This window comes from Pipistrellus kuhlii, unplaced genomic scaffold, assembly GCF_014108245.1.
Source record: "Pipistrellus kuhlii isolate mPipKuh1 unplaced genomic scaffold, mPipKuh1.p scaffold_m20_p_59, whole genome shotgun sequence".
Classification (NCBI taxonomy): Eukaryota; Metazoa; Chordata; class Mammalia; order Chiroptera; family Vespertilionidae; genus Pipistrellus; species Pipistrellus kuhlii.
Window position 1 is genome coordinate 1,356,208 of NW_023425561.1, and position 27,063 is coordinate 1,383,270.

The 27,063-nt window shown below is 51.9% G+C and overlaps 2 protein-coding genes and 1 long non-coding RNA gene across 8 annotated transcripts in view; 1 reads left to right on the forward strand and 2 right to left on the reverse strand.

Annotated features, from left to right (window-relative positions):
* The window catches only part of LOC118707299, a 47,999-nt gene extending 46,299 nt beyond the window's left edge, over positions 1 to 1,700 (reverse strand). For 2 of the 6 annotated variants that reach the window (XM_045574038.1, XM_045574041.1), the window contains exon 1: positions 1,423 to 1,695. In XM_045574038.1, coding sequence (XP_045429994.1) covers positions 1,423 to 1,431 — 9 coding nt within the window. In that variant the 5' untranslated portion in view covers positions 1,432 to 1,695. Of the gene's footprint in view, positions 1 to 1,422 lie in introns of all 6 variants that reach the window. The other 4 variants (XM_045574042.1, XM_045574040.1, XM_045574039.1 and 1 more) reach the window with 4 other exon arrangements.
* Positions 1,701 to 6,829: 5,129 nt separating this feature from the next.
* Positions 6,830 to 21,974, forward strand: LOC118707304. Its single transcript, XR_004984218.2, has 3 exons — positions 6,830 to 6,958; positions 7,814 to 7,823; positions 21,944 to 21,974. It is a non-coding gene; the product is annotated as an uncharacterized LOC118707304 (long non-coding RNA).
* On the reverse strand, positions 7,132 to 22,791 carry LOC118707302 (phospholipase A and acyltransferase 3). Its single transcript, XM_036417415.2, has 5 exons — positions 22,764 to 22,791; positions 22,369 to 22,436; positions 13,355 to 13,457; positions 12,230 to 12,498; positions 7,132 to 7,401 (listed from the first exon to the last, which is right to left on the reverse strand). The coding sequence occupies exons 2-5, from the start codon at positions 22,381 to 22,383 to the stop codon at positions 7,300 to 7,302; spliced, it is 489 nt and encodes a 162-aa protein (XP_036273308.1). The 5' UTR covers positions 22,384 to 22,436; positions 22,764 to 22,791; the 3' UTR covers positions 7,132 to 7,299.
* Between the last annotated feature and the right edge of the window lie 4,272 nt (positions 22,792 to 27,063).

Consider the following 27,063-nt stretch of genomic DNA (forward strand, 5'->3'; position numbering starts at 1 on the left):
GTGGCTGCCGCTGGGTGGCGTGAGGATGGCTGCCAACTGAAAGTCTGCTGGGGAGACATGGTTGAGAGAAAATCTTTTGACTACAGGCGTCAGGCATCAACCTGGAGAAGATGGAACAATCTGAGCATCAGAAAGGAACATAGCAGCCGAAACCAGTGTGGCTCAGTGGATAGAGCGTCAGCCTGCAAACTGAAAGGTTCCAGGTTCGATTCCGGTCAAGGGCATGTACCTTGGTTGTGGGCACATCCCTAGTAGGGGGTGTGCAAGAGGCAGCTGATTGATGATTCTCTCTCATCGATGTTTCTAACTCTCTATTCCTCTCTCTTCCTCTCTGTAAAAAATCAATAAAATATATATATTTTTTTAAAGTAACACAGCAGATCGTGAACAATGATACCGATGTGCTCACGATGGTGCTTTAAACAATGCGCTAGTCACCTTGGGAGGATGCGAAAGAATCACCATATTGTTTCAAAAGCTGGTAAATAAAGGAAAAGATTCAAGCATCTCCTAAGTGAACTGTACTCCGACAACCAAGTTCAAAATGACAGCGAATCCCAAAGCTACAAAACAACACTTAAAAGATGGCTACAGCCTTAACCGGTTTAGCTCAGTGGATAGAGCGTCGACCTGCGGACCCAAGGGTCCCAGGTTCGATTCCAGTCGGGGGCATGTACCTTGGTTGCGGGCACATTCCCAGTTGGGGGCGGGGGGAGGCAGCAGGCAGCTGATGGATGTTTCTCTCTCATCAATGTTTCTAAGTTTCCCTCTCTTCCCCTTCCATATATTGCTCCTTCCTCTCTGTAAAAAAAAAAAAAAAAAAAAAAATCAATTAAAAGTATATTTTTAAAAAGGTGGCTAAACTTCTATATGCAAAGGAGTAGAAAAGACGGGAAGGGGGGCGTGCAGGGGACTTTAGCCTCAATGTGAGGCTTCCATTTGGGTTTGGGGGACTGACAAGGAAAACGTGCTCACGTATTTGAGGCAGAGATGAAATGAAAAGCTTTGGCGCGGTGTCGGGCTGCGGCGAGCATTGGGAAACGTGGCTGTCCTGGAGGCAGAGGAAGGAGCGGCATGTGGAAGGGGAGGAGAGGGCGGAGAGAGAAGCAGAGGGGCAGGCACGCTGCTTGGAGATGAGGGTGGACAAGAAGGCCTGCCTGCAGCCCCTCCTCGGCCCACCCGCTGGGAGCCGTTCTCCTGGCCCCTCCCTCCCAGCTCGTCCCAGCCACACAGGCCAGTGTGACCGAGGAGAGGGGCTGGGCAGTGGGCAAGGCTGCCCCCCGGAGCCCACCAATCCCGCCTCCTCAGGACGCTCGGGGAGCCCTCCCACCCCGGGTAGCGGACCCTCGGGCCCTCGGTGCCAGAGCTGCGGACCAGCAAGGAGACCCACGTCATCACACTGACAGGGCTGCGGGGACTTACCAGAGCCATCCTTCCGTGCAGGAGAGTCTGCGTGCTGCTGCCTCAGGGCCAGCCTTCTGTGGTCAAGAGTTTCGTTTCCCGTCTGACCCTGCCCAGGAACACAAACACCTGTACACAAAGCCATGTGACACGTCCTCTGTGAGCCGTGTGTCCAGGTGACCTGCAAGGTATGACTCAGTAAGAGGAGGGTCCATCTCTTCCACATTTAGATGTAGCATGTATTACCTTATGCTACTAATAAAATACAGAAATTTTTTAAAGTGAAAAACGCAAATCAAAGACCACACAAAACCTGCTCTTGGTTCAAAGCAGGGCCAGGCACAGGCCAGGGAGACACGTAGGCCTGGTAACCCGCCAGAGAGAAAGCAAAGTCCACATGCTGAGCCGGAAGGGCTCGGTGGTGGCCGCGGTCAGCTCCCGGTCATAAGTCACCAAGTCTCAGGTCCCAGGGAAGAGGAGAGAGGAGCAGCTGGTCAGGTGGGTGTGGGGGCAGGGATGGAGAGACAGAGGAGGGAGGAGCTTTCAGGAGACCCGACACGGGGACTGACCATGACCAGAACACACCGCCACTTCCACCAACCTCACTGCCCCGCACTGGAGGCCCCCTCGCTCCTCCCCTCCCCCTCCCCGCGGCCCACAGTTCAGAAACACATCCCAGACCAATTGGAAACTCAAATCCACACCAGCGTGCTACCCCATCCAAAGCCCCAAATAGGATTCTCTCACTGACACCCCCCTGTGGGCTGCAACATCCTGGGCAAAGGGGGGTAGGGGGAAGGGGGAGGGCCCTCAGCATCCTCATCCTGCGGCATGGTGGAGTCGTAGCCAATGTCTTGTCTGTGATGGTCTTGCTCTTAGAAAATATTTCCCCCGTATAAATGTGCCCCTTAAACAATATATATGTATTTAGTTTGCTTGTTTTGAATGTGGTAAAATCAGAATCAAGTGTCTTACATTGCATAACTTGATGTCTGCTCATATTAGGTTCCTTGTTGAATCATGTTCATTCAGTAGGGGATGTGCAAGAGGCAGCTGATCGATGATACTCTCTCATCAATGTTTCTAACTCTCTATCCTCTCTAAAAAATCAATAAAAAATATGTTTAAGCCGAGACCGGTTTGGCTCAATGGATGGAGCGTCGGCTTGGGGACTGAAGGGTCCTGGGTTCGATTCCGGTCAAGGGCATGTACCTTGGTTGCAGGCATATCCCAAGTAGGGGGTGTGCAAGAGGCAGCTGATCGATGACTCTCTCTCATCGATGTTTCTAACTCTCTATCTCTCTCCATTCCTCTCTGTACAAAATCAATAAAATATTTTTTTAATTATTATATATATATATATATGTTTAAAAAAAGGGGGGGCGGGGGGTGCCTGGAAATCTAGTCTGTTGCCCTAGATATCCAGCAGGGGAATCTTGAAACCTATAAGAACCTTTGAATCCCCACCAGGCAGGGCGCTGAGACTAGCTGAGTTGCTCGCTTGTGCTTTATGCGAAGTGTATTTTTAATAAATGTCCTTGCTTTGCTTTAACACTGCTTTTGGTCACTCCTCTGAATTCTTTCTCCAATTCAAGAATGACAAGTATGACCTTCTTCAACTTCATTAGAGAAATAATGCAAAATTAAGTTTCCCGCGGGCAGTACAGCGGAGTCACAATCGCTCACCATCTTTTTAAGTGTGTGCCAGCATGGTAGTCATAGCATGGGATCTGTCCACATTTCTATGTGATTGGACATTTGTATTTACTCCTGTGAGCTCTGAGGGTGTTTCCAGAAGAAATTAGCATTTAAATTAGTAGACTGAGTAAAGGTGACTCACCAATGTGGGCAGGCATCATCCAATCCACTGAGAGTCCAAACAGAACGAAGAGGTGGAGAAAAGACTAACGCTCTCTCTTAGTGAGCTGGGATGGCCATCTATGATGCCCTTGGACTTCACAGTTCCTGTTTTTCCAGGCTTTGAACTCCAGAGTTTACACCAATGGCCTTAACACCTTATTTTCGGTCCTTCAGCCTCTCAACGAATTACGCCACTGGCTTTTCTGGTTCACTGCTTGCAGCCTCCTTAGCCAGGTGAGCCAATTCATGCACTAAATCTCATTTATCCATATCTGTGTCCATATCTATATCCTATTGGTTCTTCTTCCCTGAGGAGCCCTAACAAAATTCAACCTAGTAAATTTGAAGATCTACTTGGCTTTATGAAGGAATTTATGAATGGGGCAACATCTCATCCAGCAGGCACATACCGTAGGCAATGTTTAACATAAAAACATTCAAACCTGTAAAGATTTTTGTGAGTTTATTTGCGCCAAACTGTCGGCAATTGCCGGGAAGCAGAATCTCCACGGACTGGGATAATGCTCCAGACTCCAGAGCATGGTGGTTTTTCACCTATTTTTATACATTGCAATCAAAGGAGGGGACATGGGAGGTTTACAAGAAATCCACTGGTGATGAATTAGGGAGCAGAAGAAAGCAAAGTGAGGAAACGTCTGGGATTGGGTAAAAAGTAAAAGATAGACACATACTTAGGTGGGTACAGGATTGTCAACAGTCATCAATTAACATGATAAAAATAACTATGAAGGAGTTTATGGTATCTGCCCTGGCACCCAGGCACGTCAGGTTGTGCCTGGAGGGGTCCAGAAAAAGGGAAGTTACAAGTTGCCCAGGTATTTCAAGGATATGTTACCAGAGATACAAAAAGACAGCCAAAACCAGTTTGGCTCAGTGGACTGAAGGGTCCTGGGTTCAATTCCGGTCAAGGGCATGTACGTTGGTTGTGGGCGCATCCCCAGTGGGGGGGTGCAGGAGGCAGCTGATCAATGATTCTCTCTCATCGATGTTCCTAACTCTCTATCTCTCTCTCCCTTCATCTCTGTAAAAAATCAAAAAAATATATTAAAAATAAAATAAAAAAGACAGGCTCGGTTAAGGTAAAGGCTGACCTTGTCAGTGAAGATACCGGCCTAGGAGGTGACCACCCACCATCACTGCTTTTAGTTAAAGTTTCATGTCAGACCATCGTTTTGATGACTTCAGGTCTCTGAGTTCGCAAGATGGCCGTGCAGGCCTCCCCTGAGTCTGTCAGGTCAGCATGTGGCCCCTCTCGCCCATAGCACTCTGCGGGCTTGTACAAAATGGAAAGTGTTTTATAGGTAAAAGGGTAGGGCAAGAGAGCTCTCAACAAAAGAAAAGACTATTTTTTTAGATCGAGGCCTGGGTTTGGGGGAGAGAAAGGGAACAGCGAGGCTTTTTATCATGCAGTTGCCTCTTTCTATGGGGGAGGAGGGAGGGGAATGAGCCTACAGGACCGATTGCTTTACCGGTGCCCGACCAGAAAACTCCACATTGGTTGATTAAGATTCAATTTCCGGAAGAGGCTGACACTACAGTCAAATCAGGTATTAAATCTAGGGTTGGTATCATGGGATTTTAGCACAAGCGATGCCTTTTGGGCCTACAGTGTTCTCTGTACAGTGTGTCGGTGCAAGAAACATTCAAACTTGTAAGAATTTTTATGAGTTTATTTCATCCAAACTGATAACAATTGCTGAGAAGCAAAATCTCATCAGATTGAACAAATGCTCTAGAAAATGGCAGTTTCATCACTTCTTTTATACATCAGAGAGAGGAAAGAGAGAAACATCAATTTGTTGTTCCACTTGATTGATTCATTGGTTAATCCTTGTAGGTGATTTGACCCGGGGTCAAACCCGAAACCTTGGCACATCAGGACAACGCTCTGACTGACTAAGCTACCTGACCAAGGCTAATGCTTGTGTTTTACGTGGCAAGTTTAACCCATTTGCATTTATGCTGATTACCAATATATTTGGAATTGGTTCTTCCATCTTACTTAATTATTTCTACACATTCCCAGTCGTTGTTTTTTTTAATGCAATTTGTTAATGTATTTTTTTAATGGAACGGGGTGTTTCTGTTTTGCTTTCTTGTGTTTTGAGAATGAAGAGGATAAAATGGAATAAGCGTAGCTCAGAGAGTCACTTAAAATGGAGGGAGTTGAGCCCAGCCGTTGTGGCTCAGTTGGTTGAATGCTGTCCTGTGCACAAAAAGTTGCATTAGATTCCCTGTCAGGGCACACACCCAGGTTGCTGGTTCGATCCCCAGATGTGTGCCCAGCAGGAGAAGGCTGGCACAGAGCCATCTGGACGTCCTGAGGAAAGGAAAGGGTGCCTGGGCTCCTCTCTTTTCATCGGCAAGCAGGGAAGAACCCTGGGCCTTCCTAACCAAATCTTCACTAAGGCAACCAACCGCAGGGCTAGGCACACGCAGACCCTGCACTGGCTCCCACTAACGGACACTGCCTACCACAGAGCGTCTGTTCTCTCTTCCTCCTGATCAAGAGTCCTCTCAAGAATCTCAAAACTCTGATCAGGTATGATAGTGAAATTAATGCTTTGTTAGCCACACATTGGTCTTCTCCTACTATCAACATAAGCTTTGGTTATTGTTAAAAATAAAAATAAAAAGAGTCTCAAAGAAATTCGATCGTTTTCACAGCCGGAGGTTCAGCAGCGACTCAACCTCAGCTTTTCCGTGTCCCTCCCAGTTGATGTCAGACAACCATGGGCACATGTGTCCCTCGTCGTAACTTTTAGTGTCAAAGGAACCTTCACTTACTTCTCTGCCTGTGTGAGCCTCCCTCTCTCCCCCCAGTCAGAGCACTGTTTCAGGGCTAGCCCTCAACCAGTCTTCAATAGAACTCTCTTCTTAAGTTTACAGAGTCCGTTTTCTCTTCCTTGGCAGGATTCCAACAGACAGATGGTGTCCTGACAGCCAGGGCTGACCAAGGAAGCATTCGCAGCACTAGGAGGGTATCTCTGAGGGACCCACAAAAGCCCCTTTTAGAGAAACGGTCACTTAGGACGCCTGAGCCCACAGGGCAGAAGCAGACCTCAAAGGACTCGCCAGAGGGGTCCTTCTTTCCCCCAACACCTCCCAGGAGAGTTGGACAGCAGAGAGGTCAGGCTTGGGGCTTGCCACACCCCCAACCCAGAAGGTGGCCCCAACAGGAAAGAGCTGATTGGCCTGGTAGGGTCACCTGACCCAACCGCAGCCAATCAGTAGGCTGAACTAGAATGTGGCGAGCTGATTCTCTATCAAGAATCTAAACTAGGAGCACCTGACAGGCAGTGGCAGGGATAGAGCTGAGCTGATATGGGAAGAAGGGGCCAAAGGAAGGGATGTAGGATCAGAGACTTCGGGATGGTCCCAAGCCCAAGGGTGAGGAAGCAGGAGTTCTGGGGGTGGGGTGGGGAATGAGGGAAAGCAACAAAGCAGAGGAAAGATGTGAAGAGCAGAGGGGTAATAAGGCTGATTTTAAGATTGGCAAGAGCATAGATTGAGTTTCTTTATGGCAAAGGTTTGGTTTGGTTTGGTTTGAACTCCAGGGAACATCTGCAGACTCTGGCTGCTGAGACTAGAAGCCATCCTGCGTCTAGTTCCAGGCCAAGATCCTGACCATCCCGTGGTTCCTGTTCTTGTATATCAACAAGGTGCAGTCCAGTGTGTCTGTCCTCAGCTACCATTCCTTGAGGAGTTGGACTGTGTCCTGCAGGGTAAAGAACGCAGCCGCAAAGAGAAAGTGAAAGGACATCCCCAAAGGGCCCGGGCACAAACTGGCATCACCAGAACCAGAGCTCAGCGGCGCCCTCAACGGACTGCATACCAGGCCGTTCTGGCTGCATTTTCCCCAATAAAATCCTCCGTCATTATGCTTTATTTAATTCTGTGAAAATACGCCTTGTTAGAAAAACAGAAGGAAATCCCTAAACCAAACCTCAAAACCTCTAGCCAAACAAGATCCCGTTATGTTAGTAAAGTAATGGCTGGCAGGATGGTCCCTTCCACTTATTGCTTCTGTCGCTTGTTTCTTGAGATCACGGCTCCAATGAGGCCCACGGCTGCCAAGCCCACTCCTGCGATGCCCGCCGCCATGATGGCATCTCTGACCTGCAAGAGAGGGGAGGCGGGTCAGACACTGTGCCAGTTCTCTGAGTTTAGGCTGTGCAGTCAATAGCAATGTTCAGCTCCAAGGGCCTCGCATGCCCCTCGGTCTCCATAACAAACTCAGAAGTCAACAAATATTGGCAAGGGAACGGGGTGGAGAGGGCTGGATGGGGAAAGCTTCGGCGGATGGAGCCAGCTGGCCAGGGACAGACCTGGACTTGAAGAGGGAAACTCGATTCACCCTGCGGGCATTTAAAGCACATGAGTCGCAGAGGATGGCTGTGGAGAGGACAGGGAGATGGAGGCAGGATGGCAGCGGTCCTGGCTGGCCAGCGGGGAGCCCTGGGAGCTAGTGTGAAGTCCAGAAGGAATTGCTACTGCATCATCAATCAACTCTGACCCCCATGAGGGCAAGGACCTCACACGTCTCGTTGATTGCCATAGCTCCAGGGCCCGGCCAGGGGCCTGACCAGGCGCAAGCGACACCAGCTCCTGTGATCACGCAAAGGGGGAGCAAGCTCCCTCCTCAGCAACTGTTCCCAATGGAGGCACACAGCCCCCGTCAGCAGAGCGGGACTTTTTCCCACTGAAGGCTTGAAAGCGTGTCTTGAGCACAAATCGAGAAATCTCACGCCAAAACCAAGCCAGGCAGAATCATTAAAGGAAGTTAATTCACTAATTAATTCACTTAAAGAAGAACTGCAGCCGGGACTGGTTTGGCTCAATGGATAGAGTGTCGGCTTGGGGACTGAAGGGTCCCGTGTTCAATTCTGGTCAAGGGCATGTACTTTAGTTGCGAGCATATCCCCAGTGGGGGGAGGGGAGGTACAAGAGGCACTGATCGATGACTCTCTCTCATCGATGTTTCTAACTCTCTATCTCCCTCCCTTCCTCTCTGTACAAAATCAATAAAATATATTTTTTTAAAAGAAGAAGAAGAAGAACGGCAAAGGAAAAGATTCTTAATCGTTGTATGCCAAGAAGTCCAATGAAGACAGTGTATCAAGAATGCCAGGAATAAGAAGGACGAAAATGTGGACTTGATACCCTGGACCCACCCACATGCTTACGTGACATGGTCACCACTGCCCTTGCTACCTAACCACGGAGCTTGCCCGGATTGTATGTGTGTGGCTGCCACAGCCCCCTGGTGGCCAGTGCAGAAAAGAATTTGGAGGTCCTCTGTGGATATATACACTGAGTGGCCAGATGATGGTGATCTCTGAACGCATAATCATCTGGCCACGCAGTGTATATCTTATAGAATAAAAGGCTAATGTGCAAATTGTCCCCTGGACCAGGAGTTCGACCAGCAGGCAGGCCAGCCAACCACCCATGTTCTCTCCCCCTGGCCAGGCTGGCCGGACCTCACCCATGCATGAGTGTATGCACTGGGCCTCTAATACACACACACACACACACACACACACACACACACACACACTGAGTATTATGCATTCAGAGATCATAATAATCTGGCACTCAGTGTATATGCCCAATGTGTCCAGCTGTGTGAGACTCAGGAGATACACCCGTGTATCTAAGGTGACGAGGCACCCTTCGCTGATGTTCTCAGCAGCCAGAAAACACGGTGACAGGAAGCTACCGACCTGCTGTTGGCCTGCTGCTCAGCCTTTAAACTTTCCCCTAAAAGGCCATGAGGCGCGGCTCTGTGGCTGCACTGGCTCTGCTGGTGGGCTCGCCAGGAAGTGGGTGTAAAACCACCGCGCCCCGTGTTTTCCTGGCTCAGCTCTGTGTCAGGCGGGAGACGTGGTTGGCGGGTGATGGAGGAGGCCCCCGGTGCCCCAGTTCCCTACAGAGAAGAGATGCTGATGCCGCTGGATCCTATAAAGGATGCTTTGTCCGGGGAAACAACAGCAACCCATTGTCTGCGGTGCGCAGAGTGGTGAAACCCAGGAAAGTGCCCTCTGGTTAGACCTGGGAGTGCGAATGTCACAGGAAAACCGTCCTGAGCGTCGGCGCCACTGCAGGTGCCACGGATGGCTCTCTGGGGCGAGGCTGTGGGTCCAGCCCAGCCTCCGTGCTGAAGCCACCAGGGTCCTGACACGGACATGGCTGCACAGTGTGCGTCACCAGAATGCCATGAAGAGGAGACGCTAAGAAATCCATCTTTTTTTTTTTTTTTAAGTTGACAAACTGAAATACTGTCACACTACAGAAAATTCGCTGTCTATGTTACTACACAGCTTCTCTCCATTGAGCACCAGGATTGTTTCTGGGGAAAAAGAAAATTCTAAGGTGCTTTCTGCAAATCCAGTAATGTTCTGGGTGGATAAAGGAACAGTGTTATTCTCATAGCAATTGGGTTTTGACCATAAGAGGTTACGAAATAAAAATGGGTATAAAGTATTTGTATAGAAATCTAACTTTAATAATTACAATAATAAAAAATAATTCCTTGCAACTTATCCAGTTTATGTAATGTGTGTGTTACCATTGGCCACATCTTCAATTTCTCTTTATCCTAACACTTTATCTGACGAAGAGTAGACTTCATTATGAGTGTGGCTCCTAGTTGCTTTTTGAAGTCCTATCCGCAGGCCAGAAGAGATGGGCAAAAAATGTTCATAAAGTAATGAAAAGCAAGGCTTTACAACCAAGATTACCCAGAAAAGCTGTCATTTAGAATTGAAGGACATATAAAGAGCTTCCCAGACAAGAAGTTAAAGGAATTCATCACCACCAAACCCTTATTGTGGTGCAATGTTAAAGAGTATTCTTTAAGAAGAAGAAAAAATATATTAAAAATATGAACAATAATATGTCAATAAATACATGTCTATTAACAAGTGAATAATTATAATCAAGTGACCATTATAATCGGTCTACTGAACAACCAGTTGACTGGTCACTATTCACTATGACACACACTGACCATCACAGGGTAGACACTCAATGCAGAAGCCGCCCCCTGGTGGTCAGTGCACTTCCACAGCCAACCTCCCATCAACAGCCATCCTCCCATGGTCCCGCCCCCCCATCCATCCAGCCTGATTGGCCCCAATCGGCCCCAATTGCCAGCCAGGCCAAGGGACCCCACCCATGCACAAATTTGTGCACTGGGCCTCTAGTATAAGATAAATGAAGAAGCAGAACAGAAACAGACTCATAGATATAGAAAATATTTTGATGGTTGCTAGATAAGAGGGAGTCAGGGATAGATTAAAAAAGTGAAGGAATTAAGAAGTACAAATTGGCCCTAGCTGGTTTTGCTCAGTGGATAGAGTGTCAGCCTGTGGACTGAAGGGTCTCAGATTCTATTCTGTTGGGAGGAATATGTCGATCAATCATTAATGTTTCTATTTCTCTCCTTCCCTTACCCTTCCTCTCTGAAATCAATTAAAAAAAAATATTTAAAAATAAAAAAATAAAGCACAAACCACATTTTAGTCTAAATCCATTATTTCCCTTTCTTTAATATATATATATATATATATATATATATATATATATATATATATATGACATTTCCAACATCCACTAAACCACCGTGCTCATGAGATGGGAGACATGTGGAAGTTACCTTTTAGGTGGCTCACATCATGTATTAGGACCGTTACTCACCAGGCCGGTAGTTCTCAGCTGGGGACCGGTTTGCCTTGCCCTCTGGGGGAAATGTGGCAACAGCCCAGACATTTTGTTTCTCACACCTGGCGGTGAGGAAGTGCTACTGACACCCGGTGTGCAGAGGCCACGGGTGCTGCTAACCACCGTGCAATGCACCAGAGCAAGTCGTGACCATGAATTGTCTTCATTGTCATAACCCAAAATGTCAATAGTATTGAGGCTGATAAACCCTCATTTTTAGGCCAAGAAATGAAAGAGGGGGTCTTTGGAAACAGTATAGATGGCACTTCTGCTTTGTAATATATTCTGGTTTCTTTTTTTTTTTTTTTTTTTTTTTTTTTGTGAGGGGGTCCAGTAGAATTGTTTATGCTATTTTATTGTTGCTGTAGTCATTGTTTTTACCTTTCCATAGAGTATTAGTCTATTAATAATCAATAGAAAATAATGAACAATGAGATGACTAGGAGGTAGTTTATAAATCTACCAAATCTTCCTAATGCAGCACCCTGAATGTATAGAGTATCTTATTGCTTTCAAGTTTCCACAGTGACTTTTACTTTAAGTTTATTGCTGCATAGGAGTATGGGAATTTACCTGAAGTAAAAGCCACCTGGGAATGCGGACCTCAATTGTTAGGCAGTATCACCAATAACAAAAACAGATCTATTTAGCGTAAGTTTCTCTTTTTATGTGATAGTGTCACTGCTTCTTTTTAGAAAAACTTCTTTCATACCCAAATCTATCAACAAGTGTTCATTTTCTAATTTTAAATAAATAAATAAATAAATAAATGGAAAACAGGACAGAGATAATAACAAAATCAGAGGAGCAGTATGGGGGTCCAACACTGGAATAATTGGAGTTTCAGAATGAGAGAAGAGAGAATGGAGCATTTCCAAGAACTGAAGGAAAAGGGTTTCCAGAGTGGAAGGAATCATCGAGTGCCCAGCACAATACATAAAAACAGATACTCCCAGGTATAGCATCGTGAAATTTCAGAGCACTGAGGGAAAAGAAAAGATTCTGTAAAGAAAAAGTAGATCACTTTTAAAGGATCCAAAATCTGAACCATTTCAGACTTCTCGTCAACAAGAGCATTAGTTACTTGACAATGAAGTGATGCCTTCAAATGCGGGGGGGAGGGAGATATACTCTTCCACCCCATCCCGGCCCACCAGATGCCCAGCCCCCGTCGCGGGGGGATGTCTGGCTCCCGGGGCAGGGACGCAGGCTGAGGACGCACCTGGTCGCTGCGGGGGACCCCGTAGCGCAGCTCGTTCACAAAGTGCTCGCAGTTCTCGCTGGTCAGCTTGTAAAGCATCTCCTGCCCCACCAGCTCCTCCGCCCGCTGCACGATCTTGCTGGGTGGCAGCGGGGCGTACTTCTGGTCGTGCTTGTTGTTGACGTGGTACTTGTCTTTGCCGGCCACAAAGTACAGCAGCTCCTTCTTCACTATGGCCTTGTCGGTCAGGGCGGACATGAGGCTGGCCGCCCCTGCTCCCGCGATTTCACCTGCGGTTTCAAAGACGAGACTGAGCGACGGCCCAGGGCTCACAGCAGCCCTCCTGCTGGGCACACACACACACACACACACACACACACACACACACCCGGTGCCCCCGCTTGGCAGACTCAGCACAGATATTTCAAATAAAATAAACGGTGATCGACAAGCTCCTTCAGGGCAGATGAGCAGGTGTGGAAAGGAAAAGAGGGGAGGGTCAGACACATGCTGTGTGGCTTTGGAGCAGGTGCTTGCGGTCCCTGGGCCCTGGTTTCCTCATCTGCAATCAGGAGCAGGGAAGGGCCATGATTTGTGGTGATTTTGTTTTAACCGAGAGAGGCTGGCCTTCCACAGCCCGTGCCGCCTCAGAGGCCCTCCGGTTAGGCAGACATGGGCCCTGCGAGCACCCATGACATGGGCCCTCCGGGTTAGGCAGTCCTGGGCCCTGCCCGCACCCGTCTCCCTGGGCGGACGGAGTGTGAACCTCCTGCGATCCTGTCGGGCCACACTTCCTTGGCGGACACAAAGCTGACCACGGTAGGAATGCGGAGGACCTGCACACGTAGTTCCCGCCCTTCTGGGAGCAAAGGGACCGAACCCCACGGCTGCTGCCTGCGAGGCGAGGCCAGGGTGGCCCAGTGGGCTCCTTGGCTCGGCCCTGGCCTGGGCTGAGGGGCTGGAAGGGGCAACATAGCGGCATTCAGAAGCCATTGCCCAAACCAACCGCCTTCTTGCAGCTCTCGGGACCCACTGCCAGTCCGGGAACAAAGAGCACCCTGGGTCACCTTTGCCCACAGCTCCCCATCCCACCCCCCACCCCCACCCCGCCCGGCCCCAGCACAGCAGGGGCCCTGGCGTCCTTACTTGGGGGGGCCAGGTGCACCACGTATCCATCCCCCACGTAGATGGCCCAGTGTCGGTAGAAGGGGCGGAAGATCTCAATCAGGTCTCCGGGGTTGGGCTCTGCCTGCGAACCCAAGAACAGGGCTGTTAGAGGCGGGGGGAGCGAGAGGGAACCCTGGGCAGAGGCGGGGTCCCAGCCCGATGCTGTCAGATCAGAAGCATGTCCCGCAGAGGCTCCACAACCCGACTGGGGCCTGACCCTGACGGAGGACTGGTGATGAGTGCACGCGTGTGCATATGTGTGTGCGTGGGCATATGTGTGTGCATGCATGTGTGTGCATGTGTGTGCGTGCATGTGTGTGTGTGCGCGCGCATGCGTGTGTGAGTCTGTGTGCGTGTGTGTGTGTGTGTGTGTGCATGTGCAAGGGAAGGTGGAGAGGGGGCTGAAATCCCGCTTAGAGGCCCACCCTGTTCGGGGAGCGCAAACAGAGGTTCAAGATCACTCTCGTTCAGTATTACTGAGGTGCCCGCACGGTGTGCTAAGTGCTGGGGTGGGGACACCGGGACTGGGGCCGGAACCAGGGTGAGAGCCTCTCTGGCCCAAGTCTAAGGAGCCTGGAAGCCATCCCTTCAGGACTCACATGGCGCAGGGCAGGTTGGGGGGTGCCCACATCCCACCCCAAGCTTTTTGCCTCCTGAGAGATGCCATCAGAGCGGGGAGGGCAGCACGAGGCAGCCATGAACAGACTCCTTAGGGATAAGAAGGTAGACAGCAGGATCAGCCAGTCGCATCCCCAATGCCTGAGAGGCAAGGTCCACGGCAGTCCACATTCATTTATAGGAACCTAAAAACTGAACCCTCACAAATGCACACATGGTCCAGGGTGGGGGGCATTGGTAAATATTTTCAAAGGAATTTTACAGACACTTCTCTTGGGCAGACATTATCTTTTACGTTTCCAAATACACACAAGCTTAAAACAGGATCCCACCCCAGAAACTTCACTTTAAAGAGAAGTAAAAGGAGGTGGACGTGCCCACGGAGCCCTGCGCACTGGTTAGATCGCTGTTCCCATGGCAACCAGGGCCCCCTTTTAGGCGCAGCGCCGGGCGGAATGTGAGAAGGAGAGCCGCAACGCGATCGCACCTCCATCAATTAAAGATGCCCTGCGGCCCCGGAGCGCACCGCTCAGGAGAGCCATCCTGAGCGAGTAAGTCTCAAACAGCAGCAGCAGCAGCAAGAAAAGGATGGCCGGCGCCCAGAGCCCGCTGGGACAGCGCGGTGCAGGCCACTGGGAAGACGGGCGAGGCGACCGACGGAGCCACCGCCCATCAGCGCGGGCTGCCGTGGGCCGGCCGCCAGGAGCCGGACCTGGCTCTCCGTCGGGCGCTGAGAGCCCATGGGGGACAGGAGCCTCGTAACGGTCACGGCCACGCCAGCGCACCCAGACCAAGGCCCCAGGAGACCGCTGTTGAGGGCGCGGCTCACGCGCCGTGGTCCCGGCCAGCTCCCTGCCTCTGCTCGCTTCTGGGGCAAGCGCAGGGCGGTCTCTACGCTCGTCCAGGGGCTGGAGGGACAGCAAGAGACTACCGTCCGGTGACACGTGACATTCACACGTCAAACTGCATGTGCCAACGTCCACCCCCGCACCTGCACTGTCCCCGGTGCTCCCTACAGGTCACTGGGTGGGACCACGGGCCTGGGGCCTGACTCCTCACGTTCGGGCCTTTACAGAAGGGTTGGAACGCCTGTCCTAAAGGGGTGGCCCTGCGGCCGGCCTCCCTCGGCCGGGGGACCCGCAGGAGGCGGGGAGAGCTGCCCCCTCAGGGCAGGGCTGGGGCCCGCGGGCAGCACCGGAACCGGGGCCCCTCACCCAGCCCAAGCGGGGACCGTGGTGAAGCTGAGCCTGCACCCACGAGATTGAGGACAAAAGCCTTTAGCCTCCACACAAACACAGCCACCAAGGGCTGGGCCCAGCCGTTTTCCTGAGCAAGCAGATTAAATAAAACACACCTCTGGCCTCCAGTGTTGGCATTGGGAAAACAATCTAAACAGCCATTGACAAAAACCAACTGAGTAAGCTAGTCCACACCCATATGCACAGCCGCTAGAGAGAAGCAGGTGGATTTTCACCAGCAAACATGGAAATAATCGAAAAAAGTATGCCGAGAAACATAATTATCTCCATTTTTGCTTAAAATACATGTTTCTACATTTATAAAGCAACATGTATTGTATAAAAAAAACACACACACAAACTGTTGTGGGGAGAAGGGCAGGACTTTAATATTTTATACTGTATGATTTAATTGGGTTTTTACCAAGATGAATTCCTTCCATAAGGAAAAATGTTTTAAGATGTTTAGATGGGCAAAAACCCCTTATGATGATGAACTTGCATTATTTTAGTGAAAAAGGAGGACATTATCTTGAAACCATCTCCCATCTGGATCTGCAACTCTGATCACGTTACTGCTGCTAAAAAACAAGTAATACTGCCCAGCATCGACCTATAAACCAGGAGTTCACGGGTTCGATTCTCTGCCAGTAAATATGCTAATACACTTCCGTAAGCATGGGGGAAATGCCATAAGCAGACTGGCATGGCCAATTGGGAGAAAATTACAGAAAAACGGTTAATATCTTTAACAGATAAAGAGTTTTTATAAATCCATAAAATAAATTTCAAGTCCTAGCTGGTTTGGCTCAGTGGGTAGAGTGTCGGCCCTTGGCAATTTGCCTCACCAGCCTTAACAATATTAGTGGGATGTGCCGAAACCGGTTTGGCTCAGTGGATAGAGCGTCGGCTTGGGGACTGAGAGGTCCCGGGTTTGATTCCGGTCAAGGGCATGTACCTTGGTTGCGGGCATATCCCCGGTGGGGGGTGTGCAGAAGGCAGCTGATCGATGACTCTCTCTCATCGATGTTTCCAGCTCTCTATCTCTCTCCCTTCCTCTCTGAAAAATCAATAAAAATATATTTATAAAAAAACACAATATTAGTGGGATGTAAGGCAAAGAGGAGCTGCAATTCTGACCCAGGGCCAGCCTCGGCCGTGGGCACTGGGCAGGCCTGAGAGGGAAGCAAGGGCACTTTTAGAGGGATTTTCAGTCCAAGGGCTGAAACACAGCCAAGGGGATGCTTTTCACTGGAGACCACGAGGCATGTCCCAGTCCGCCCGCCCTCTGCCCCCCCCCCCTGCGCCTGCCACTTGGGTTTTGTATAAGGTGACCAGATTTTTAACAATTTGTCCCGCAGTGTTTTTAAAAAGGCCTGATTTTTGGAAAAGGTTCTTTCCAAAAATCAGGAGTTTTTTAAAACGCCGAGGGACGCAGGACAAATTGTTAAAAATCGGGACTGTCCCACCAAAAGCGGGACGTCCGGTCACCTTAGTTTTATAGGGGAATATTCCAGGGGTAGGAAAAGCGCAGAGCGGGCTGTTTCAGTCGAGGTGGAAATAGTCTTCAGAGACAGGACACTGGCCTTGTAGACAGCACATGTGCGTTTCTCTAATTATCTTCAGCTGAGCTCTGGGCCACAGGCAGAGCCACGCCCTGGGAACAGGCTTTGCCCTGGGAACAGGCTTCACCAAAAAGGGTGGAGTGTTGTCAGCACTGACATTTACCTTTGCCCAGCTGTCTTTGACATGTAAATCCAATCACCAGGAATGCTCGGGCCTACTCTTGAATGCAAATAAGCTCCTTTGATCCTAAGTTTTGGTGATACTTCCTGGCATTTGGGGGATATAAATAAACTCTCTGCATGAGCTCAGGGTCCCTCGGGGTCCCTCAGGGTCCCCCCATCAGAGAGGATGGCATCCCACCTGGCTCCCAGCTTTGCTTCTATCTTTCTATCTGGTCTCTTTCTTTTATTTCTTAATCCCCAGCCACCTCCACTCAGGAACCAGGCCTGCTCCTTTTCTTGCTTCCGGGGAAAAGAGAGAAACACCCCACAGGCCACAGCCTGGGGCTCAGAGCCAGGCAGTCTGGGTTCAAATCCCGGCTCTGCTCCTCACTAACTGGATAGCCTGGGGCAAGTGACTCCGCTTCCTCCACTGTAAAATGGGAGTCACTGCAGCACCTGATTCGTGGAGGTCTCCTGAGGATCAAATAAGTTCAGACCTGTGACACACTCAGCAAGTACTGCCCGCCATGTAGGGCACCTTCTAGAGGTGGCAGGGGGTTTTGTTTGTTTGATTTTGAGAGAGAAAGAGACATGGATTTGTTGATTCGCTTATTTATGCACTCGTTGGTTGATTCTCGTATGTGTCCTGCCTGGAGATCGAACCTAGAACCGTGGCGTGTCGGGAGGATGCTCTGACCCACGGAGCTGCCCAGCCAGGCCATCGATGGCGGGTTTTTTGATTGGGAAAGGTCGAGGGCAGTTCCGGGACTAGAACGATCTGCGTTTTTCTCTGGAATATTTCATTCCAAAACCCAAGCAGGTGCGGGTGCGGGGCAGAGGGGCGGACTGGGGCCGAGGGCGGGTAGACTGGAACATTCCTCCTGGCCTCCAGTGAAAAGCATCCTCTTTGTTGTGTTTCAGCCCTTGGAGACGGGCTGGATGTTGTGAAACCCAATCTGGGAGCAAGGTCCTCCCCCTGTGAGTGTGGAAATCCCAGCCTCACCCCCTGCATTTCTCACACTCGGAGCAAATGTCTAGAAGCTGGGAGTTTTCAAAACACAAGGGAAGCAGTCCCAGCTGGGTGCTGGGAAGGGACTGGCCAGCGGGGAGGGGAGTTTCCATGCCGCGTTCTAGGAAGAGAGGGAAGCCCTGAGGACTTGGCTGTCCGTCCCGGCCAGCTGAGGCTGCTTTCACAGCCCCTCTCTGCAATATTGCTGTGTGACCCCTATGAGTCACTTCACCTCTCTGAGATTCCCTGGCAGAACGGGGCTATTAAGATCCAGCAGGCAGAGCCTGCGTGTAAAGTAAATGAGATAACAGGGGAAAGGTGTCGAACTACTCAAGCCCAGGAGAGGGCCAAGACCTGTGCCCCAGGCGGGGTGGGTGCCCGGAGCGTGAGGCGGAGGCCTGACTGCCCAGCCTCCCCAGCCTCAGGCCCAGAGACGAGATGGAGGAGGGGTTGGGCGGACACATTACCTCTGCCCTAGCCAGCTGCTGGGCAAAGAGCAGTGTCGGTTCCAGCAGGCACCAGGCCCAGCCCCAGCGGCCCAGAGGTCGTGGCTATTCTGGGGAAAACTCATCCACCCTCCCAGGCTCTGGCCCTCCAGGCCCCAGGCCTGTTCTGTGTGTCCAACCCCACCCCACGTGAATGGGGCTCCCCCGACTCATCTGGGAACCACCTCCATCCCCAGCACAGTTGCTGGGGCTTTCACACCGATCTGGGTCCTTACATCCCTTACAGCGGTCCGTTCTCCAGGAAACAGCTCAGAAATGGGAAGTAACTTGCCCCAGGCTTCAGAGCTCCCCGAGTAGTGCCAGGTCCAAGGCCAAGATCTTCCCCACCATGCCACGCAATTCACACCACGGTCCCGTAAGCCGATGCCAGCCCCGTGGCACACGTTGCCTCTGCATCTTTGTACTCTCGGCCTGACATCCTCCTGGCTGTTCCCTGGCAAACTCCCCCTCACCCCTCAAGGCAGGCTCAACGTCTGCAGCCTCGCTGCCTCCCGAAGCCCCAGCTCGCCGACCAGAGGCCCTGACTGTGGGCTGACCCATGGGAAGGAGTGACCACTCTCCATGCCCAGCCGGCCAGCGAGGCGGAGCGGCCAGCCTGGCCACAGGTTCCCAGCAGAGGCTTGCAGCCCTCCCAGCCGGGACCCCTGGGGAAGCGGAGGCGGGGTGAGAACCCTGCAGGCCCGGAAGCCTCACGCTCTCTGAGGAGGGTCCTCTTCTCCCGGCCCCTTTTTGCCCCTCAGGTAGCTCCACAGAGACCTGATAGATCAGGCAAACAGGGTCAGAGAGAAGCGAGTCCAGGTCAGAGACCAGAGCAGGCCCGTCCATTGCCTCCTGTTCTGGACTCAGTTTTACTTGGATATTCACATCCCCAGCTGCAGCTGCTCAACAAGACCCAGACTGAGGACAGGGGGTGGAGGAGGGAGAGTCGGGGGTGGAGGAGGGGGAGCAGGGGGTGGAGGAGGGGGAGTAGGGGGTGGAGGAGGGGGAGTCGGGGGTGGAGGAGGGGGAGCAGGGGGTGGAGGAGGGGGAGCAGGGAGTGGAGGAGGGGGAGCAGGGGGTGGAGGAGGGGGAGTCGGGGGTGGAGGAGGGGGAGCAGGGGGTGGAGGAGGGGGAGCAGGGGGTGGAGGAGGGGGAGCAGGGGGTGGAGGGCGGAGGACAGAGGCTCCTGGCCCACTTACTCTGAGCACATTTGGAAGACAGACAGGAGAGACACAGACACGCCAGCACTGTCCCGGACGGGGAGGCGTTCCGGGCTGGACAGAGGGCTTGGGGAGGCCGGGGCCCGGCAGTAGACAAACAGCCTTACCAGCCCGGCGCAGTCTGGGGAGCGGCTGTGCCAGCAGCTAACCTTTGTCAGGCCGTAGTCCCTGGGTGCAAAGAGGAGTGAGTTGCCCATGGAGTAAGGTGACCAGACGTCCCGCTTTTGGCGGGACAGTCTCGATTTTTAACAATTTGGCCGTGGGACGCGGGACAAATTGTTAAAAATCGGGACTGTCCCGCCAAAAGCGGGACGTCTGGTCACCTTACCTTGGAGGATTTACAATAGTAAGGCACACCCAAAGTCAGTTTCCTGTTTATCACCTCCACGTGCTGACAATTTTAGGCCATCAGCGATAAACTGCAACTCTCCCCAAAGCGGTTGTGTGGCTCTAAGTTTTTATCCCTGCAGATTTAAGTTGTATTTCTGAGATTTAATAATACATATGTGAGCCTCAAGCTAGCCTGTTTTTATTTCTTATTCTTTAAAAACCTTTGTCCTGGATGTGGAGGTTTAATCAGGGCACCCGGTTAGACAGCCCCCAGCACACGCTCGGCTCACGTGTCTGTCCCAGACGTAATTTCCCAAACAGTCAGCAAGGTCCGAGCTCACTTTTGACAGGATTGGTGTCCCTGACATTCTCCCGTGCCTGCCCAGTGCCCCGAGAAACCCGGACAGAGTGTGTGAAAGCCTGCGTCATTCCCACCAAGGACTAGACTCGAGTTTGAAAGGAATGGGTTAAAGTGTCTCCATCACTCAGCCATCTCCTCAGATTTTTGCAGGGGGAAAAAAGAAAAAAAAAGACATGGGAGAATCTTGCCAAATAAAATAAAAACTTAGGCAACACCCGGAAGTGTCCAGTGGATAAGGCCATGGGGCCCTGTGAATGAGGATGGGGGTCCCCAGTGGCCACAAAAGCCCCACCTTCCCATGGTCCGGACTGGATGCCAGCAAGAAGGTCCCTGGTCCTCAAGGAAGGGCTTTCCGTGTGAATGGGGCAGAAAGCCGGCCCTCAAGGCCCAGCGACCAGTAAGTACCCTGTTTCCCCCAAAATAAGATATCCTCCGAAAATAAGACCTACTTACAGGTTTCCTTCTGAGTGAAATATAAGGCATCCTCCCGAAAATAAGGCCCCCCTAGGCTAAACATGAAAGATTTGGTCCACTGATTCTGAAAGAAATGGAGTCACAAGAAATTCACCAGGAAATTCAGGAATTGGATTGTTATGATGATGTTCCAGAAGATGTTGACATGATTGTCATTGAATAAATGAGTAAATTCTTAAAAAAATAAAATAAAAACTTAGGATGATTTTTCTGGTGATGTTTTAGTAAAAATGTTTCAAACATGGAGGTATTGAAGAGCCACCAGAATTGAATTTTCAGAAGATGTAGTCAGTACTGCAGTTTCTGGACTGTATTATGAAATGGGGTTTTTAGTGAATCTCTGACCAACTTGTCCTAATGTTTATGGCCTTTTCTATTTGAATATTTGTTATTTCATATGCGAGGAGCTTTTGAAATTAAAATTAAAAGTTTTTATTTCTTATTCTTTAAAAACCTTTGTCCTGGATTTTTAAATCTAGCTCTCCTGAATTCTGAACATTAATAAGCAAAGAATCATTTTTAAAATTTCTTTAAGAAGAGCAGTGCTGACAAAGTCATGGACAACTTTTCAGAAGTTAAAGTTCCAAAATAGAAACTGCAATGTCAGTGCCTTCCTGTGACCAACCTGTATGTAAGAATAACTTTTTTTCAAAAATGCCTTCAAGAAATTAGAACCTATTAATTAATCCATTACTTTTTCCTATTTTTTCTCTCTATAGCATTTACTTTTCACTTTCTTATTTTTTCACTGGCATGAGTTCATATACAAACCTCAATAAAAGTTTTACTGTTCCTTCTTATCATTCATTATTATTGCTGAAAACAATGTCAGATGAAGAAGAGGGATATTTAAAAATGACCACTCCAGGCATCAAGTATGCCAGGTGCCCCCGATGCCAGCCAGGCACTTGTGCGCTGTTTAATAATAAAAAATCATGATCGCAATAGAGAGTTGCGGTTGAGCACTTCACGTGTGTGCAAAGCTCTGTACTGAGCACTTCCTCCCTCTTAAGATCTTCTGAAACTTGACCCCATTTCCCGGCAGGTGCCGGGGAGCAGGGGGGGGGGGGTCTGCCCCCCAGGCTGCCCAGGCCCCCCCTCTGCAGCCAGAAGCGCCAGGTGGGAAGGAAGCACTCGCTGAGCCCCTTTCTGACCCTGAGCCGCGTCACGGCTTAGAGAAGTGCAAGCCGGGCGGCCGCTGGCCTGGCGGCCACGGTCACGAGGCGGATCAGCTGAGCCCGGAAAAGGCCATCAGACCGGCGGCCGGGGGCCGCGTCCAGCCGGGAGCCGGGAGCCGGGAGCCGGGAGCCGGGAGCCGGGAGCCGCGAGCCGGGAGCCGCGAGCCGGGAGCCGGGAGCCGGGAGCCGCGCGGGGTCCGGTGCGGCCGCCGCCCTCTCCCTGCGGCCCCGCCTCCCGGGGGCAGGTTCACACCCTGAGACCCCGGCGGTGCCCGCACCCGCCCCGGTGCCCGCACCCGCCCCGGACGCCCAGGTGAACCGGCCCCGCCGCCCGGCCCTGCCCCCCCACTCACGATGGGCGCCCGCATCCTCTCTCCGCGGCCCTCGGCGCGGGCTGGTCTGCGTTGTCCGCGGTGGAAGCCTGGGGCGGGGGACAGGGGGTCACGGTGTCAGCGACGGCAGCGGCGCCCCACGATCCCGGGGACGGCGCTCCGGCGAGGAGACCGTGCAGTGGGGCCCTGACCCTCCGGGACAGCCGCTCCCCGCCAGGAGCCCCCGCCCGCCTCCTCCCTGCCCGGTGGGAGGCGACCCCGATGGGCAGAGGGGTTCACCTGGGAGGCGGGGCGCGGCGGCGGGAGGCGCTGGGAGCCGCAGCCGCTCCCTAACTTGCCGGCCCCGCCGCACCGGCTTCTCCCGCCCCCACGGGACCGGAGAGCCCCCCCCCCAAAAAAAAAACCCGGTGCCTCACCTTCCTAAGTCCGGGAGGAGCGCCCACCACCTCTCGGACGGACGGACGGACGGACGTGGGAGGCTGCGCGGCCGGGTCCGCGGCGCGGGGCGGGTTTTAAGTCCTCGGTCCCGCCCAGCGTGGGCTCACCCGCCCGGCCCTGCCCTGTCCCCGCCCCGGCTAATGGGCGCCGCGCTGGGCTCCGGCCGGGGACCGGGACCGCCCGCCCCGCCTCCGGGCACCGGCCGCCCCGCCCCGCCTGCCCCGCCTGCCCCGCCCGCTGGCTCCTGCGCCCGGAGGCGCCCACTGAGCCGCCTCCCCGCCTGTCCGCGCCCGCTCTGCGCTCTGCGGGAGTCCGCGGTCAGGACAGAGTTTTACACTGGATCCCCGTACACACATCACACTGGGATCTGAGCAACTTATCTCCTCCGCTAGAGCGGCTTATAGTTTAAACCTTTATCGAATTTTAAAGCATCCATCAGCCGGATCAGACCGGCAAACCTCAGAGGGAAGGTAGGGGAGGGTGGGGGTAAGGGAGAGAGATCAACCAAAGGACTTGTGTGCATTCATATAAGCCTAACCAACCGACACAGACAGCAGGGGGGTGAGGGCATTAGTCGGGGGAGAGGGGTAATAGGGGAATAAGGACACATATGTAATACCTTAAACAAAGGAAATTTTTTAAAAGGTATTAGAAGACAAGGGTCTAACCAAAACCGGTTTGGCTCAGTGGTAGAGCGTCGGTCTTCGAACTGAAAGGTCTCAGGTTCGATTCCGGTCAAGGGCATGTACATTGGTTGCGGGCACATCCCCCGTAGGGGGTTTGCAAGAGGCAGCTGGTTGGTGTTTCTCTCTCATCAACGTTTCTAGCTCTCTATCCCTCTCTCCACCTCTCTGTAAAAAATCAATAAAATATATTTTTAAAAAAAAAAAGAGCAAGGGTCTAGCAAAGAGAACGTACTTTTAACTATTGGGTCTTAAGTCACCAGATACCCTCAAACCTGGCACACAGTAGCATCCCTTGATGAATGAACGAATGAATAAATGAATAAATGAATGAATGAATGAATTGAATGACCAAACAGAGATCCTTTCTCACTCTGGGCTGTGATGTGACTCCACACGAATAGAACCAGCTCCTGTCCATCTCCGTGTGACCACATCACCCCTATCCCAGTCTGGGAAGCAGGATGCCTGGGCCAAACCCCGGCCCTGCCAATTGCCAGCTATAGGACCCAGCACCCTCCCCTCTGAGCCTCAGCTGTTCACCTGTAACACGGAGCGATGATCCTGTACAACGTGTAAGATAATACACAAACCTGCATTCCCCAGAGGGAGGGCAACCGATGGAATGACGCTTATAAAGTGCCGGGCTCGTGGCAAATCATGTTATTAACATGAGATGAGGCATATGCTCATCAGCTTTACACGTTATTCACCAGCTTCCGGGCAGGGAGAGTCACAGGCTAGTAAACACCAGGGCTTTCTGTGCGTTACCACTCAGCCAGCCAAGTGCTGTGCGTGGAGGGAGGGAGCGGCTGGGAGGCGGTCCAGACCAGTTTGCAGAGGTTCGGTTGGGAGGAAACCAGACTGCTTTCTGCCTCTCCTTACTCTCTGCCTCCAGAATTGCTCAAACGTCACATCCTTCCACCACCACCCCACCTCCACCCCCGCTTTTTTTTCTTTTTCCTGTCCCTTTCCTGTGCCCAGAAAAACAAAAACATCAGAGGGGCAGGGACGCCAGGGTTCCAGATTGTTCCTTCCAAGCAGCTCTCCAAAGAAAAGCTCTGTAGGGAAGGCCTCCTCGGCGATGCTGGCACCGCCAGCAGGACCATCCTCCACCCCACCCCGCATGGTGGGCACCGAACAGGTGGCCGGCCACGCCAGGACCCAGCTGGCACCTGAGCTATGGGCCCTGCGGAGAGGCACCTGCTACTTCTGAGTTACTCGCTCTCTCCCCCTTGTCTGCCTCCTGAGGAGGAGGGAGGCTCCTGCAAGATGGTTTTGCTGAGTCTCCGAGGAAGGACTCCCTGAGAAGTGGGAGGAAATGGCACAAGGCTGATACCGTGCAGGGGTTTTATTTTTTTTTTCACTTGTGAGCATTTAATGAACTTCCATGTGGCTTCAAGCTACCAGCATGCTGCCTCCTCCCCCCCCATCCCAACACCCCGTCTTCTCAGTCTTCTGCTGACGAACTTGGCCTTCACCACCGACAGGAGCCCGTCTCGTCTCCGGCGGCATTTACCTGTCTGCTCGCTGCCCGGGGTGCACAGGGGACCAGGGGGAGAAGTCTGGGTCCCTTTAAGTGGCCATCCCTCACTCCAACTTCCCCAAAGGAGCCTGGGCGTGTTGGTCGAAGCTGATCATGTAATGATGCAAGTCACCAGCATCACCCCAGCCCCCGGTGCTTGCCGACGTGGCCAGGGCCGTGGCTCTCGTGGCCCCGAAGTTTCCGAGTCTTCCTCTGGCTGGCATGCCCATGGCCGAGATGCCCCGTGTGGGGATTCTGAGCAGGCAGGTGGGCGTGGAAGCGAGGCCAGGGCTGAGGAAAGGGGGTGGGGTGAGGGGCAGGCTGTTTGCCATGCTTCTTGGCACAAAAGGAACAGAAGCAGGGGATCGTTTGGTGATAACGTGAGGGTCTGTTGCTAACAGCAGCCCTCACAACGGGAGCTCCTCGGAAACGTGCTCCATCAGCCGCCTGTGCGGGTCTGGACACCCACACAGGCCACCTGCACGGCCAGAGAACGCACGATTCTGACAGTTTGCTTGGAACAGAAAAATCGGGTTTTTCTGAACGGAAAAGATGAAATATAACTTCCTCCCGAAACCCCCAAGTCCTACGGGAGCGAGAATCCCTGAGACCCTGAAGAGCTTCCCTCATTGTGTGCAGCCTGCCCAGCTCTACTGGCCCTTAAAGGAACACCCCGGAATGTCCAGGCTCTCATTCCCGCGGTAAACGGCCAGTCCGGGGAACTGCGGACTGTCGTGGACACTCGTTTTTGTCTGTCCAGCAGCCTCTCATTCGGTGACAATGGGTTCTGGTGAGGCTGCCTCTCACAGTACCCATCACCCCGGCTAGAGAACATGTGACCTCAGTCTGGCTGGCTATTGTGCCCCAGCCCGAGTAGGGATTGGCTCTGGAAGGAACATATGCCCCGAGCCAGACCGATCAGCAGCTTTCTGTAGGATGGCGCTATATACACACATGCATCTTTAAATAGGCAGTGGTCTCGCCCAGCTAGCTCAGTCGGTAGAGCATGAGACTCTTAAATAGGCAGTGGATCAAAAAATAGTCTCTTTCCTCCAGGGATATAAAAGGGGGATGATGTAAGCGGGAACCATTCGTGCCTGCCTCCCCAGCAGCCGAAGGAAACCCTTCTGCGAGGGCAGATAATCTGGCCGCCGCGGAGAAATAGCCCGATGTCAGCTTTCCTCCTTAGACAGCCCGTTTTCCCAGTGACCATGCCTTTTTTATTAGGGTTTTCTTATTACTTTACTATTTAAAAACATTTTAATTACAGTTGACATACAGAATTGTATTATTTTCAGGTGTACAAGTGATTAGACATTTATATGAGTTACGAAGTGATCTTGTTAGATCTATCGAACCCTGATAATAGTACTCATGACACCAGACATAGTTATTACAGTATTACTCACTATATTCCCTGTGCTGAACTTTACACCCCAGTCTACCATTCCGTTTTTAAGAATCTAATGAAGTTGGATTGATCTTTATATATTAGCAAACTGATATATGCTAATTAAAGGCAAGAATGTCAGTGTGCCCAAAGCAAGCCAGTTGGCTGGACTCCTCCCCACCCACACATGGCCCCTTCCCCCGCTTGGCCCTTCCTTCTCCCAGCTCATAGGGAGGCAAGCACCACACTGATGGGAAGGCCCAAGTTTCCACCATCTTCTTCAAATTGTACCTACTTGTGGGTTTGCCCCTTCCCTACTGTGATGAGCTCAGGGTAGCTCCTAGCCTGCCGCCTGACATATGACCATCACTAGGGGCGGGCGGATGGATGGATGAATGGATGGATGGATGGATGGAGGCTACTGACACAACCCAGTGTTTCCATCTAGGGAAACCTTTTTACTGCAGGGCTAAGAGCGTATCTACTTAGTCAAGATATGAGAGGGCCGATGCAGGCTCTCCACTGCTTCCACGGGGGCCGATGAAAGGGAAGCTTTCAGTAGAACTTGACCTCACCCCTCCCACAGAGGAACCATTTAATTTAACCAGATGGGTCCAGATGGGACAACCACATGAAAGTGCCTCAAACTCAAGGGCCGCCATCAGTCCATGTTACTATAA